This window comes from Equus asinus, chromosome 4 (assembly GCF_041296235.1).
Source record: "Equus asinus isolate D_3611 breed Donkey chromosome 4, EquAss-T2T_v2, whole genome shotgun sequence".
In the NCBI taxonomy this organism is placed as follows: domain Eukaryota; kingdom Metazoa; phylum Chordata; class Mammalia; order Perissodactyla; family Equidae; genus Equus; species Equus asinus.
This window is the reverse complement of record NC_091793.1, coordinates 77,208,450-77,223,445: the sequence shown is the minus strand read 5'-3', so window position 1 is coordinate 77,223,445 and position 14,996 is coordinate 77,208,450. Positions and strand designations below refer to the sequence as shown.

Genomic DNA, 14,996 nt, shown 5'->3' with positions numbered 1-14,996 from the left:
ACCCAGATCTTTTCGGCTTTTGGCCAATAGCTTTTCTGGGGGTATCCTCGCTGCAGTTAATAGCTGGCAAAGACAGACAGTAAGACCCCCGTCTCAGTTGCGCTGAGTCTGAAGGATGCTTATAGCAGTATCGGCCCCTGCTCCAGACCTCACTCCTCCAGGGAGGGCTGCTTACCTTAGGGTGGCTCCCACCTGGCCAGCTGAGAAGCTCCGCTGTTCCCAAAGGTGGCTTTTTTCCTCTCCGGCAGGAATTACTGCCTCTTCTGCCTTAGTCAGGACTGTCCCTTGTTGTGGAGCTTCTTTTTATCCAGTTTTCAGTTTTCAATCCGGGGTAATTTTTCCACAAATAGTTGTAACCTGGTTGTGTTTGTGGGAGGAGGTGAGTTCAGAGTCTGCCTACACCGCCATCTTGACGAGATCTCGGAATCTATTTTTAATTAAATGAAATTCCTACATTTATATCTATGTTACCTGAAATATACTATTTGCATATAAATTTGGTTTATTTTTTCTGACTTGTGTAGGACTTACCTTTCTAAATATACAGTAGGACTTATTACATCTCACTAAGTATAATTTAGACCTATATATATTTTTAGTTATGACAGCTACCTGACCAGTATTTAGGGGAAGAAAGGGCTTAGTCTCAGGTTGAACAAAAGGAAAAAAGAGAACTAGAAAACATTGATTAAGGTCACTGTTTAACAGTAAATTGCATGAATCAGTAACTTTAAAAAAAAACCCTCTGCCCATGTCTGACCTGAAGAAAGAAATTGGCTTACTTTTAGTCGCTTTTGGGAAACAGATGGTGGAATTGTTCTCTGTGCAGACTAGTAATGCAGTTGCTCATACATCAGCTATCAAAATAATAAAATGAAGTAGAATGTCATTGGGCATCAGACAACAATGGATGATGCTTCACAGTCTTTGATTTTCAGGAAAATAAATAGAGAAGTTTGCTAAATGAGAATTAAAAAAAACGAAGGTGTCATCGGGGAATAAGTAATGGTATATTCTCAGCAGGTTCAAAATATTTTCTCTGTGACCAGATTCATGAAGGTTATGAAAAGATGAGACAACTTAATTTTTTACCCAGAGTTGATATGGGTCCCTGCAACTCTGTTCCAAGCTGTAGCTTAGAAATGTAATTGGTTTTAATTAATCATGAAGTAGTGCCAGGAAAGTGTTCACAGTATTACTGTGGGTCTGGGCTGCCTGAGATTCTGTTTAACAGCTTCCTATCGACACTCTTTTTCCTTTTTTTTTTTTTTAACTATAAAGTCAAGAAGAATGGGGGAGGGGCCGGTCTGGTGGCATAGCAGCTAAGAGTGCACATTCTGCTTCGGTGGCCCAGGGTTCGCTGGTTCCGATCCCAGGTGCGGACATGGCACCACTTGGCACACCATGCTGTGGTAGGTGTCCCACATATAAAGTGGAGGAAGATGGGCACGGATGTTAGCTCAGGGCCAGCCTTCCTCAGCAAAAAGAGGAGGATTGGCAGTAGTTAGCTCAGGGCTAATCTTCCTCAAAAAAAAAAAAAAGAGAAGAGTGAGGGAAAGCTGAACAGATAGTTTTCTTTTTGATCACCAACTTGGGCATAGAACTTTTAATTGTACAGAGAGATAATTCAGCAAGATAGGCACTGAGACAGAGTTGCATTTTAAGTTGTTAAAAAAGAAAAGACAAGATTTTATTTTAACTGAGTTCTAATTATTGGGCCATATTTAAGCCAAATGTCTATAAATGAATGAAATAAGGATTGAAATAAGAAAGACCTCCAGCCTCTGTTCTAAGGTTGGAAGAAAGTAGACTAATATTTAAAAAATCAGAGGCTAGTCCCTGATCTGTCATACACAAGCTGAGTGGTCTTGGGCAAGCCATCACCAGTATCATTACTTTTCTTATTTGTGATCAATTTGGCAAACATTGTGGAAAATCCACTACCGTTCAAGAGATTGTCTCTGCTTATAAAAAATGAAATAGAATATCAGAACTTGGCTCTGATCACTTATTTCAGAATTCGTGACTTCTTCACACATATTTTTTGCACATAAACCTAGTTTGTCTCTTCTACCAGATCTTAAGTTCTCCCCAGGTCAGCAATGATGGTGTTGCCTTCTTGGGTTCAGCATTCAGTAGGTGCTCACCAAGATAACTCTGAGATAGGAGTTGTGACTCTTCATTTAAAATCACTTTCCTGAATGTCATTAAGGCCTGGCAAAAAGATGCTGCTGTCTTTACAGAGAGTAAAAGTGGTTTAATCCTAACTCCCTATCCAACTAACAATGATCCCATGAGTAAGCTCTAACCTTCTGTGCCTCGGCTATCCTATCTACCACATAGAGAAAAAGATATTTTAAAAGTATATTATAATGATTAATAGATGAGAGAGTTCTTTGACAAGTTAAAAGTGGTGTTTAATTTTATTATCAATAATAATATAAGATTTGTGAAAACATAGGGACCAGATTTTGCCTTTCTGCCTGGATGCACAAAGAGGTGTCTTGTATAAATGTGTGGTCACAAATCATTCTCTGAGCACTCCTAATCAGTGTCCACCATCTTCTTGAAATCCTACGTGGGTCCTGGTGGCAGCCCCTGTGAAGACAGAATTCCCCAGTTATAATCCAGGTTTGGACTGGCTCGGTTGGTCTGCAATTTCTTCACTCTGTGCTAAGTAGTTACATGTCATATGAGAAAGGTTGGCATTTTGAACCACACTACTTTGATTACTTAAATGGTCTTGCCACTTCAGGGAATTGGTAGGCCCCCTAGAGGCCTTAATTTGCCATGCTAGAAACCCTCAGTAAGAGAGAGAAGCTGGATCAGCTTGCTTTCCCACACAACTCTCTTAAACTAGTGTCATACTGAGCTTCTAAAATACATGCTTGTGGATGGGACTGGAAGAGACAACCAACTCAGATTCTAATCATGAGAGCACTGTATCTGGTGCATTTAATTAGCCATCCTACTCTCAGAGTTCTGGTCTGTGAATCCTGATGGATGGACCCCATGGACAGGTCATTCAAACTCAGTTTGAATATACATGGCAGATGCCTGGGACAGAGTAAGTACTGAGTACTTTTTAAAATGAATTAACAAAGGATTCATAAAATGTCTGCTGAGTACCTATTTTATCCCTAGTTGAGGGAGACACATTAAGAAATATATGACATGGTTCTATAGCAAATATTATAATTCAGAAGACAAAAATTTGAGCATTAAAGTGGGGAGTTTTTTTGTTTTTTCTTGAAGAAGATTAGCCCTGAGCTAACATCTGTGCCAGTCTTCCTCCACTTTATATGTGGGTCGCTGCCATAGCATGGCTGATGAGTAGTGTAGGTCCAGGCCTTGCGAACCCAGGCTACTAAAGCAGAGTGTGCTGAACTTAACCTCTATACCACACGGCTGGGCCCTAAAGTAAGTGGGGAGTTTTTCTTCTTCTTCTTCTTCTTTTTTTTTTGATGAGGAAGATTGGCCCTGAGCTAACATCTGTTGCCAATCTTCGTCTTTTTTCTGTCCTCCCCAAAACCCCAGTACATAGTTGTATATCCTAGTTGTAGGTCATTCTAGTTCCTCTATGTGGGATACCACCACAGCATGGCCTGATGAGTGGTATGTAGGTCTGTGCCCAGGATCTGAACCAGCGAATCCCAGGCCACCAAAGCAGAGTGTGTGAACTTAACCACTTGGCCATAGGGCCGGCCCCAAAAGTGGAGAGTTTTTAAGTGATGGAATGAATGATTTAAAGTATAGAGATCTAAGAATTCAAAGAAGTGGGGAACCAATCAAGAAGTTTCTTAGGAAGTGAAACTTGAGGTGAGTTTTGAAAGATGGATGGGCTATGAGAAGATGAAAGCATGTTGGAATTCTAAGAAGTAGTAACAACATGAGACAGTGTCTGGAAATTGATGTGTGTGTTTTATTCTACTTTTGGGCAATGTGGGGGGGGATTCAAGAGGGATCTTCAAAACAAAATAGGATTATAACATAGAGTATATTTTATAATACAATCATAGAAATACTCATAAATGGGTTCTTATATATGGGTGGAAAGATGTTTATTGTTTGAAATGGCAAAAATTTTGAATTCCCTCAGTAGGGGAATGGTTAAATAATTTATGGTGCATTCACATCATGAAATACTAGGAAGTAGTTGAAAAGAATAAAGTAGATTGTGTGCTGACATAGAAAGACCACCATGGAAAGACATAAAGTATATTAATGGCAAAAATGCATTCATGTAATATTTGTCAAATTTGAAAATTGATTTTAAAAAATCAAAGTGGTATTTCAGGAAGATTAATCTGGTGACATTGTGTCAAATTAAAAGAGAATGATTGAAAGTGAAGAGGATATTGGAAGATGTTTGCATGAGTAAAGATGCAGGAGGCCAAGGCTGGGGACCTGAATGGTAAAGAGAAAGAGAAAGAACCCAGAGACATCTGAGGAATGATTTTAAATGACTTCGTGACAGATTTTTAGTATAGGAGATGAAGGAGAGAGAAGAGAAAAGAGATTTCCAGGTTTAAGCTTAGGAAATGTACACTAAAGAATGGTTTCTACTAACTGGAACAGACCTGTGTTAATAGGAAAACCTTCTTTAAAGAAATTCTTCGATTTTTTTTGTTTCTCAGGATGGAAGAAACAGTACGAAATCTATTGCAGAGTCAAGGACCTGCAGAACAGAAAAAAGAAGAAACTGTTAATATAATGGTCTATCAGGTACACCATGTTTTTTTCTCTTGACTGGGTACTGGTTGGCTTGTTTTTCTCGTATTTCTCCAACTCTGTCTTCCCTCACCCAGAGATAAATAAACAAGTATGGTCTAGATCCCAGTGCGGGGAGCCACACAGTCACCTCTGTCTAAGGAATCATGTACACATTTAACTCATTCATTTCTGGAATTGAATTTCTGAAATGAACCCCTCCAGTTAAAGAGATCATCAATTTGGTTGTAGGAAGGTACAAAAAATGAGTTTATAGTGAAACAGAGAGACCTGTAAGAGTATTGCAGTACTCTGTGGTCAGGGCCATAAGAGAGGTAACCACAACATTCTTTGAGAATACAGAGGAGGGAGTGACTCATGCTGTCTTAGGAGTTAAGGAATACTTCCCAGAGCTTTGACATGTAAGGTGGGCCTGAGGAATAGAGAACAAGAGGAAGGACATTCCAGGCAAAGGGAAGCCTAGGTAGAGCTGCAGTGGTGTGAATTTCCACGCAGGCTCATGGAGAATAAGAAGCTCAAGAGAACTACATAATGGCCTGGTGAGATCAAAGTTTGACGGTGAGACTAAGGGTGCATGGAAGAGCTGGATCAGGTCGTGCTTGTGTGCTGTGCTCATGGGGCTGGCCTTGCATCTTGGGCAATGTGGAGGCTCAAGAGGTCCAAAGGAAATAAGTGGTCAACGAAGTAACAAGCCCTTCTCATCTTCTAATAGCCCTTACCTCATGGTTCTTTAACACAAGCAAGGTAGCCAGGCTGGGAAGCAGAACATCTAATGTGAGTGTGACCCACGTTGGCCACACTGACGAGAAGGCTCAGGCAGGGTGGGAAAGAGAAATACAGCGGAAAGAGCACAGGCACTCTATATAAATATATTGAGGACTTTTATTGAAAATCACTTAAAATCACAAATGGAGACCCAATATCCATTGCACAACTATGCACGGAAAGCTAAAAAAAGCTAAAGAAGGCAAGGAAATAGGCAGAAATTTGAGGTAATCACTGAGCAGCCCTAGGTTTTGCTGGCTAAAGCGTAAGTGAGTTTAGGGGGCAAGCATAGGAACCAGTTGGTAAAGATAATTTCTCACTGGCTTCCCTGAATTCATGGGTTCAGGGCTGTATAACCCAACTTGTTATGAAGAAGATTGGGAGGAATCTGATAATAAAAGTCATAGTATCACATTAAGTTAAGATCTAGGCAGAGTTAGTCTTAAGAAGTCTATGTCCGAAATAGTTGACTCTTGAAACACATACAGGGCTACTTATGACAATGGGGACAACTGTTCTCTGTTTCCAGTGAAAATAGTGCAAGGAGTTGCTAAAGCTACCTCAAAGGAGGTTAAAGTTAGCTCCATAAACACAGTAGAAAAATCACTAAAATTCCTTTCTAGGGAAAGAGTTTAGATTCTTCTTGAGGGGGCGGTCTTTACATGGGAATGCGTGCTCAGCTTTTGCTGACGTGTGGTTGTCTAAAGTTGGGATAAGGATTTAAGTCCTGCCAGCCCTGAGTCTCTCCTAGATAGTATATCTGCTTTGGTAAGAAATGGAGGTGTAAGTAAAAAATGGGACTAGATTCTGTAGTAAGCGGTTCTGTGCAGCCTAGAAGGATCATATGAATCTGAAACTTGTCATTTGTTCCCCCTCATATGTAACACCAGACTTCAATTATAACTAAATAATTCAGCCTCGCTCTTGTGCTTTTTCCAATCTCCTCACTGTGGCTCTATTTCATCCAGGTTCTAATTTTCTTTTGATCATTTTTTTCTAATCTTTCCTTCAGTTATTAGCCAAACCTGCAGTGTAAACACTTAATATCATCATCAGAACTCATTTTTGGATCTGGAAGCTACTTAGAAAAACAGATATACTTTAAAAAATGTGTTTTCAATCTACTCCCCCTCTCTGCCTCTCTAGGGAGGAGATGGATGTTAATTTGAATTAATGCTACACAGAGGGGATTTTCAGTATTGCTCTAATTGGCCTTGGGCTCATTATGTGGAAAATGGGAGACGGACATGGGTTACATGACTCATAAAGATCATGTATACATTCAACAGATATTTATTGAGCTTCTAGTATGTAATAGGCATAACTTTGTTCTCTGGGAATTCAAGAAATGAGAATGGAGAGAAGGAAAAAAAGAGAAGTGTTGCTGGGGGCACTGAGTCTCAGGGAGGACCCTGTCGTCACAAATTGTATTCTACATATGGCTAATCATAGCAAAATTTATTGTGCAAGATGTACATGGTAATACAAGTGGAGCACATAGGTAACACCTCCCTGAAGGCAAATTCTGTGCTTCCAGTAAGAGCTGGGAAATTTATTGCTTCCTAATATGGGGTGTCATTAGCACACCTGACTCAGATTTTCCAAGTGCAAGATTTCTCTGACAGAGCCAGAGGCCCATGTAAAGCTTAGGCCCATGGGAACCTGGAGTTCGTTTCATTTTCCATCGTGGAAGTGTTTGTTCTGAGGCCTTTATCGCTGAGCTAGTGTAATAACAGCAGAGTAATAGCTTTCTGTGTCCCAGGCTCAAGCTAATTGCTTTGCATGCATTAAAGGGTGGTCATATTTTGTTCGGGGGTGTGTTCTTGAAGACCTCTCATCGTTTGTTACTTGTGTACTTTATAACTTGCATAATTCAACATGGATTCTCTCCAAGGATGGTGAGTGTTTCTGTTCAGCAGCCGAAGCATTCCTACCAGCTGGCAGTGGGGAGTTTACGGTTTACCACCTTTGCCATTGTGCAGTTCCTGACTCTTTTTTGATTTGGGAAATTTGCACGATTTCAAATTTTGTGCATGAAGTGACATAATAACATTTTTATGTGACCACAATTTCAAATTTGCCTACTTCAGAGTCTCACAGAATGTGATGAGATTGTAGCTCATTCAGTCCCCACAACAACTTTGCGCAGGAGGTACTGTCACCATCCCTGTCCTACAGATATGGACATAGGCTCAGAGAGGTGAGCACTTGCCCAAAGGAGCACAGCCTGGAGGTAGCTTAGAAGGGATCTGAACCCTAGTTGATCTGCCTGCATGGCCTCAGCTCTTGATGCTGAGGAATTCTAGAGAGGTTAAATGATGTGGCCCAGGTCACCCAGCTGCTTATTATCTAAGTTGGGACCAGAACCTAAGCCTTTCTGCTTTCTGTCTAGAGCTCTCTCCATTCACCCATCCATTCATTTATTTGCTCATTTATTCACTTAGATGACAGTTATTCATTTACTTTCTTGCCTAAATGTATTAGTTTCCTAGTGCTTCTTTAACAAACTTAATGGCTTAAAGCAACACACATTTATTTTCTTATAATTCTGGAGGTCAAAAGTCTAAAATCATCATGTTGGCAAGGCTGGGTCCTCTCTGGAGGCTTCATGGCAGAATGGTTTCCTTGCCTTTTCCGGATTCTAGCCTTTCTTGGCTTGTGGCTCTTTCCTCCATCTTCAAAGTGCATCGCTCCAACCTCTGGTTCCACTGTCGTATCTCCTTTTTCTGAGTTTGGCCCTCCTCTCTCCCTCTTATAAGGACTGTATGATTATATTGGGCCCAACCAGATAATCTCCCCATCTCAAGATCCTTAATCTGATTACGTCTGCAAAATCTCTTCTGCCATGTAAGGTAACATATTCTCAGGTTTTGGGGATTAGGATGTAGACGTCTTTGGTAGAGGAGGTGGGCATTATTCTGTCTATCACACTAAGTAATACATTCACCTAGCAAGCTGGCAGTACCCAGCAGACATTGGCTAAGTGCTGGAGATACAAAGATGCCTGCCTGATAGAGGCCTTTTCCTAGAAAGCTCATTTTATAGGGTGCTGGGGAGGGCAAGAGAAGGCAAATAGTCAGATATATGCAATGTAATAGGAGCCCAAATATCAGCTTGCATGGGTTCCAGAGACATGAAGGAAGATGCCACCAAACCTACCGCACTACTCTCCCTGAGGACTCTGCCTGCAACTTATTTTTAGTAATCCATTTCTCTTTTCTTTCAGTCTCTCTCTTTTTTTTAAAGATTGGCACCTGAGCTAACAACTGTTGCCAATCATTTTTTCTTTTTTTCTGTTTCTTTTTCTCCCTAAATCCCCCCAGTACACAGTTGTATATTTTAGTTGTGGGTCCTTCTAGTTGTAGCATGTGGGATGCTGCCTCAACGTGGCCTGATGAGCAGTGCCGTGTCCACACCCGGAATCCGAACTGGTGAAACCCTGGGCAGCCGGAGTGGAGCGCCCGAACTTAACCACTCAGCCACGGGGCCGACCCCTCTGTTTTCTCTTGAAGTGGACTCAAGAGTCATGAGCTTCCTTGTGAGTCCGCAGCCTGCCTTTCTCGGAACGTCTTGTGTCCCCGGTATTTTAACAACAACATCTGACTGTCAGGACGCATATGTTTGGTGCTTTACAGTTTACAAAGTGCTTACAGAAAATGGATCTCATTTGTTTATTCCAGCAGCCTCTAAAATAGATATTATCATGCTCGTTATAAAGATGAGTCTCAAAGAGGCCTGTTTCAATTCTGGCAAATGCTAAGTGGTGGAACTAGAAATAAATCACAGACTTTCCTAAATGAGAGGCATAGAATAAAACAGAGGAGTTATCGCTGGGATAATTTGATGGCAGGGTGGGGAGTGAGCACAGTTGGAACTGCCCAGATCAGAAAGTCACTGTCTCAAAATGCAAAAAATAAATGAAATTAAACAGAGGTAAGTTAATAAGCCATACAATGTTCATAGTTGGCATTTCTCCCGTGGGTGAGACATGCACATGTGTAAGAGAAATGCTGTCATTACGTGCAGGGACAGTGTCATACCCAGCACCTATGACAGACTCATTTCATTAGGGGAAATAAAAGACCTCAGAAGATTGTCTGAAGAGGAGCCTGAATAAGTGGAAACGTCTTCAGTTTCTCTTCTGCTTTGTTTCTCTGTCCAGCGCATTCTCTCTAGGTATTTCGGGGTTTCTTATGTGTCGTGTTATATATTCTTGTCAACCAGGTCACTAATTCATTTAGTTAAGGAGGTTAGGAAACTTACGTTAGAAAAAAATTATGATTGGATGCAAAAGGGGGCAATTAAGCATAAATGAACTGGAGCAACTGGTTGGACAAGGGGCATCATTCCTTCAGCTTCATCTGTCAAAGTATTTAAACACAGGCAGCCTGAGAAAGATATGAGTAATCCTAATGCTAATGGTGGATTACCCCATTTACGGTCCTCTTGTGTCCGTAGCTACCTTCTGTGCTTCATTGTTGTAGCTGGTATACTTCCTCTTGTCTCTGCTTTTCCACATGGAACATGAATTAAACCCATGTCAGCTAATTCTTTCAGAAAGAAAAAAGCGGATGGACAAGTGGAAACATTAATGAGGGGAAAAAGGACCTGCGTGTGGGTACAGTTTCTGCCACCAGTAAGACTTACGACATCAGATCATCATTTAAACTCTCTGGGTTCCTTATTTTTCATATTTGTAAAAGATGAGGTTTTGGACTAGATTAGGGATCATAAACACAAATACCCACTGTTGTGAAATAATATAAATGGTTAAATTGGGCCACGTAAGAGAAAAATCAAATGTCCTCTAGGGATTTACATTCTATTTGTCCACTTTTGATAAGGAAATAGGTACAGAGAGAACTGTTTTTTTAATTAAAAGACAAAAGGTTTCCTTTTGAAAATCATACAGTAGCAACTCACACCTGGTTTAATGCCAAAGGATAGTAGGGAGTGGTGGAGACTGTGGTAAACTGGAGAGCTTCTTTCTGGCCTAAAGGCAGTAGCCACAGCCCACCTGCAGCAGATTCAGATGACCAAGAAGTACACACCAGTGTAGACAGATAGCCACATGTTTCAAAAGAAGATGAAATTTCAGGTTTTCATGGACAGTTTCTTAGTCTGTAAATAAGGCTTATTTCTGTATTTTTTGGTGGGAGGAAGATTGGCCCTGAGCTAACATCTGTTGCCAATCCTCCTCTTTTTGCTTGAAGAAGATTGTTGCTAAGCTAACATCTGTACCAGTCTTCTGTTTTATATGTGGGATGCCACCACAGCATGGCTTGATGAGCAGTATGTAGGTCTGTGCCCAGGATCCAAACCTGTGAACCCCGGGCCACCGAAGTGGAGTGTGTGAACCTAACCACTGTGCCACCGGGCCAGCCCCAAAGCTATTTTCTTTTGTGCATGGACTAAATAAAACATGTGCTAGACAAAGGGCAACCCTTAGAACAGCAAGGTGATTTTTAGGGTTTGTTCTTTCTTTTAGAACTCTGGGATTTTGAGGCTACTTTGCAATCCCATGAGGCCTGGTCTACGGGAAGTGTGGCACAGAGGGCACCTGCCTGTGGCACTGTCACCCACTGCTAGCCCACGCTTACTGAGCACCTACATGACACAGGCATATTCCAATCCTTTTACAAGTGTGTGCTCATTGAATTTTCACAAGAACCCTTTGAAATAGGTACCATTATTTTCCTCGTTTTACAGAAAAGGAAACTGAGGCACAGGAAAGTTTAATTGCTTGCCCAAAGTTACACATCACCAATGTTAGGTCACTTGAGCTCCTTTGCACGCTTCTAGCTGGCTGAGTAGGTCACCATAAGAACAGAGGGCAGGAACTTTGTTAAGAGGTGCACTGAGTCACTGTCCCAGGAGAGCACACGGAGAGGGGGTGGGGGGCTCGGTGACGTTGCCGTGATGTCCAGGTTTACCTCTGTTCTCCTCTTCACTCTCTGCCCCCTGGTTCAGGAGAGCCGTGTGTGTTTTCTGAGCCCAGCTCCCTTGTTTCCAATAGTGGTCTATGCTCAGTCATTGATCCCTTAGCCTGCGTTTAAGGCACTATAATGTGTTACCCAAGTCATTTCCATTTAAAGTGATCTAACTGAAAATCAAAATGATGTTTTCCCTAAATAATTCGTTAAAAGTATTCTTGGATGTGATTAAGCAGCTAATGCTTTGGGGAAGGGAACCTTTCAATTATCCTAAAATCTGTCAACCATCAAGTATTTATCCAATTCCTTTTATGTACGTGGAAAACACGTGACATAGGCTGGGCCCTTCCTTACTGAAGCTCAAGGCCTGCCTGGTAGAGATGTTACATGTTTCACAAATTGCAATTCTAATCAGGGGAAATTTTTGACTTTAAACTTTAGGAACTTTTTTTGAGGAAATTTTTGACTTCAAACTTTACCTCCCCCTTTCCCTGTAATGATTTATGTGTACTTTAAGCAAATTAAAAAATTTAGGTGCGCTAGAAAGAGAAGTTTGGCTTGAAAAATTATAGTAAACAATCAGTTAGAAAAGATACCTTTTCTAAGAAAGCTCTTTTAAATAGCAATATTCCTAGTATATTTAAAGTGTGAATTTTCCAGACTTCTAACATAATTCCATTTTTTTTTTTTTTTTTAAGGATTGGCAGCTGGGCTAACAACTGATGCCAATCTTTTTTTTCTTCCCTGCTTTATCTCCCCAAACCCCACCGTACACAGCTGTATATCTTAGTTGCAGGTCCTTCCAGTTGTGGGATGTGGGATGCCGCCTCAACGTAGCCTGACGAGCGGTGCCATGTCCGCGCCCAGGATCCGAACCCTGGGCCGCCGCAGTGGAGCCTGTGAACCTAACCACTTGGCCACGGAGCCGGCCCCGCATTCTTTTCATGAACATATGTGAATGCAAGGTAGAATGGCAGCATGGGTGGTTTGCAGGAGTTGTAAGTTTCTTGACTCAATTTCCTGGCTGAGTATCAGGTCACTTGAGTATCAGAATCATAACAGATTCAGCTATCTGGGCACGTCCTTGTATCCTCTGATTTAGAAGATCTGTTTTGTTTTCATTTCCAAGTCTTATGGGTCATTTGGATTCCTCTGGTCCACAGATGTGTTGGAAACCAGTACCCACCAGTACCATCCATTCCCCCATCCCTATTTCCTCATTTCGCAAAGGAGAACACCGAGTTTAAGTGCAGAGCCCAATTCTCAGTCCAGTGCGTGCCATGTGCGTCTATCCTCATTCTTTGCCACACAATGTTGTTTCAGTGAGTGCCCAGGCAGTTAATTAGCCAACAGAACTGAAGTCTTTAGAACTCTTTAGAGAGCTTGTCTGTAATCCATACAAGTTATTCAGAAGAGTGTTTCTTTTTTTTCTTTTTTTCTCTAAACAAAATGTGGTGAACAAATGCAAATACATAGATCAGCGATGAGTACATTCAGTAAGTGCACACCAGTTGGAAAAATGGTCTAAAATTCTCTGAGTATCTGTTGAGAGAGTAGCAAAGTCTTTGCACAGGTATTTATAAAATTATAATACGAAATAGGATCTGAAATATTTTTGAGTGCTTTTCTTTGTGTCTGTGGCCTGTAATCTCAGGAAGTCTCAAGTGCCTTTGATTCTGCTTTAGGAAATGTGGCCTTTTCTTTGAATTGCTCTGAACTTTGGATAGCTGCTGAAGTGAGGAATGGTAATAAAGGGAGTATTTTTATTGTGTTAAGTTTTAAAGGGCTGAAACTGTTCCTTGAGGAAGCAGTTTTCTTCCTTCCTCTTTTTGTTCTTTTTTGTTTTGTTTTAAGCAACATCCTCTATTCCTATAATAAGTTTAGATAGAGAAGGCAGGACTTCTCAAAGCCGAAGGGTGTGATGAGATTCAGTACAGCCAAAAACATTGCCCTTCTTAAAATAGTTCTTTTCTCTTTGAAATTATTATACAAGGTGAATTTATGGTTTTACACCCTACAGAAATACTTTCCAGAATTCCAGAAGTTTTCAAAACAGTCTCATTTGGGAGCACCGACGTGTTAGCACACTGACTACAGAGAGCATTCACCTCTGTAAACCCAAAGTCATATTACATACTTTGAAAGGAATAGAGCAGTTTTAAATAATATCACTAAGAGTTTAAATAGTTACCTATGTCCTTCTTGGGAATTTAGAGGCCCTGGTTTAATGGGTCTGATTCTCCTTTCTCATTCTCAATTTCTACCTGAATTCTGTGCTCAGACATGAATACTTTTTCTGTTAGATGTTTTGACCCTAAACTGAACTCTTACCAAGTAAAAGCAGAATATGGTCTCTCCGCTAAAAGAAATGTAACCTATGAATAAAATGCTGCCCTGGAAAGCACCTTCTCTTCGTACAGGTGAGCCAGTTATTGTCAATGAACACGAGCCACGTTCCTCAGCTCGTCTCAGCACAGGGCCAGACTTTATTTCCAATACCCAGATAGTGTTTCAGGTTGGACGGTCCTGTGGATAGAATGTTGCCCTTTAGTAACTCTGTGGCTTTGGCAAATACTTTGGGCACTTCAGATCATTAACTAGGCATATCTATTATTTCTTCCTCTTAGAGAACAAATGAATTTGAACAGAACAAAATCACGATGATATCAGTCCTTGAACTTTGGTCCTATTATCTTAACTCACCTGAGGCTACAAAACAGTAATTTTCTTTTTTTTTTTTAGAGTTAGCTTACCAGTGCTTTATGAAATGGAGGTTAGGTAGTCTGTAGGGAAAAATGTACAATTTTGGAATTAGGAAATAGTTAAGAAAGAAGTGGAAAGCACCTGCCAGACAAAAATACACTTTCATTACTGAGATCTCTCTTATACAGTAACCGTTCAGCTATATTGTCCTTATTGATTTTTGTCTGCACAGTGAGCACAGCCTGGCACTGAAGAGGAATCAGCAGGTGTGGGGTGAGAGGAAAGTGTTCTGTCCAGGGCTCTGCTATCTGCATTGAAGCCACTGCAGGACTCAGGTGTTAATTCGCCTGACAGGTTTACGTGAGGAGGCAGAAACACAGCCCTTGTTCATGTAGAAGCTTGGACCTGAGCTTTGCACAGCAGTTTCCAGGTTTGGAAATAGTGGCCCTGTGCCAAAAAAGTATCTTCTTCAGAACTCAACTGTGAGACAAGATATTAGACTATGATCAAATTCTCAACCTGCCTGCGCCCCGACCCAGAATGATTCCACAGAGTCTGTGGCAGCCAAGCCTGGGCCTTGGTTTGTTTAAGAATTTCCCCAGATGATTGTTTATGTCACTAGGATTGTGACTCAGTCAACACCATGATCATGAAGATCTTTTCTAGCCAGCTCAACTCTCTGAGGAGGAGTGCAGGGAGAAGATTCATAAGGAAGTTAGACTTACAGGATGTAGCGGAATATAGAAGGTCAATGGAAATTCATTAATTGTTCCCTCCCACCAATACTCTTGCTATTGCCTGGAGGGAGAGATTATCTAATCTTAGGTCACTGAAGACCTGTGCTGGCTGTCCCAGTGTCCAGAG

The 14,996-nt window shown here is 41.1% G+C and overlaps 1 protein-coding gene across 10 annotated transcripts in view; it reads left to right on the top strand.

Annotated features, from left to right (window-relative positions):
- The window catches only part of NCKAP5 (NCK associated protein 5), a 916,285-nt gene that overhangs the window by 607,280 nt on the left and 294,009 nt on the right, over positions 1-14,996 (top strand). For all 10 annotated transcript variants that reach the window (XM_070507565.1, XM_044769045.2, XM_044769048.2 and 7 more), the window contains one exon: positions 4,638-4,725. In XM_070507565.1, the coding sequence (XP_070363666.1) occupies positions 4,638-4,725 (88 nt within the window). The remainder of the gene's footprint in view (positions 1-4,637; positions 4,726-14,996) is intronic.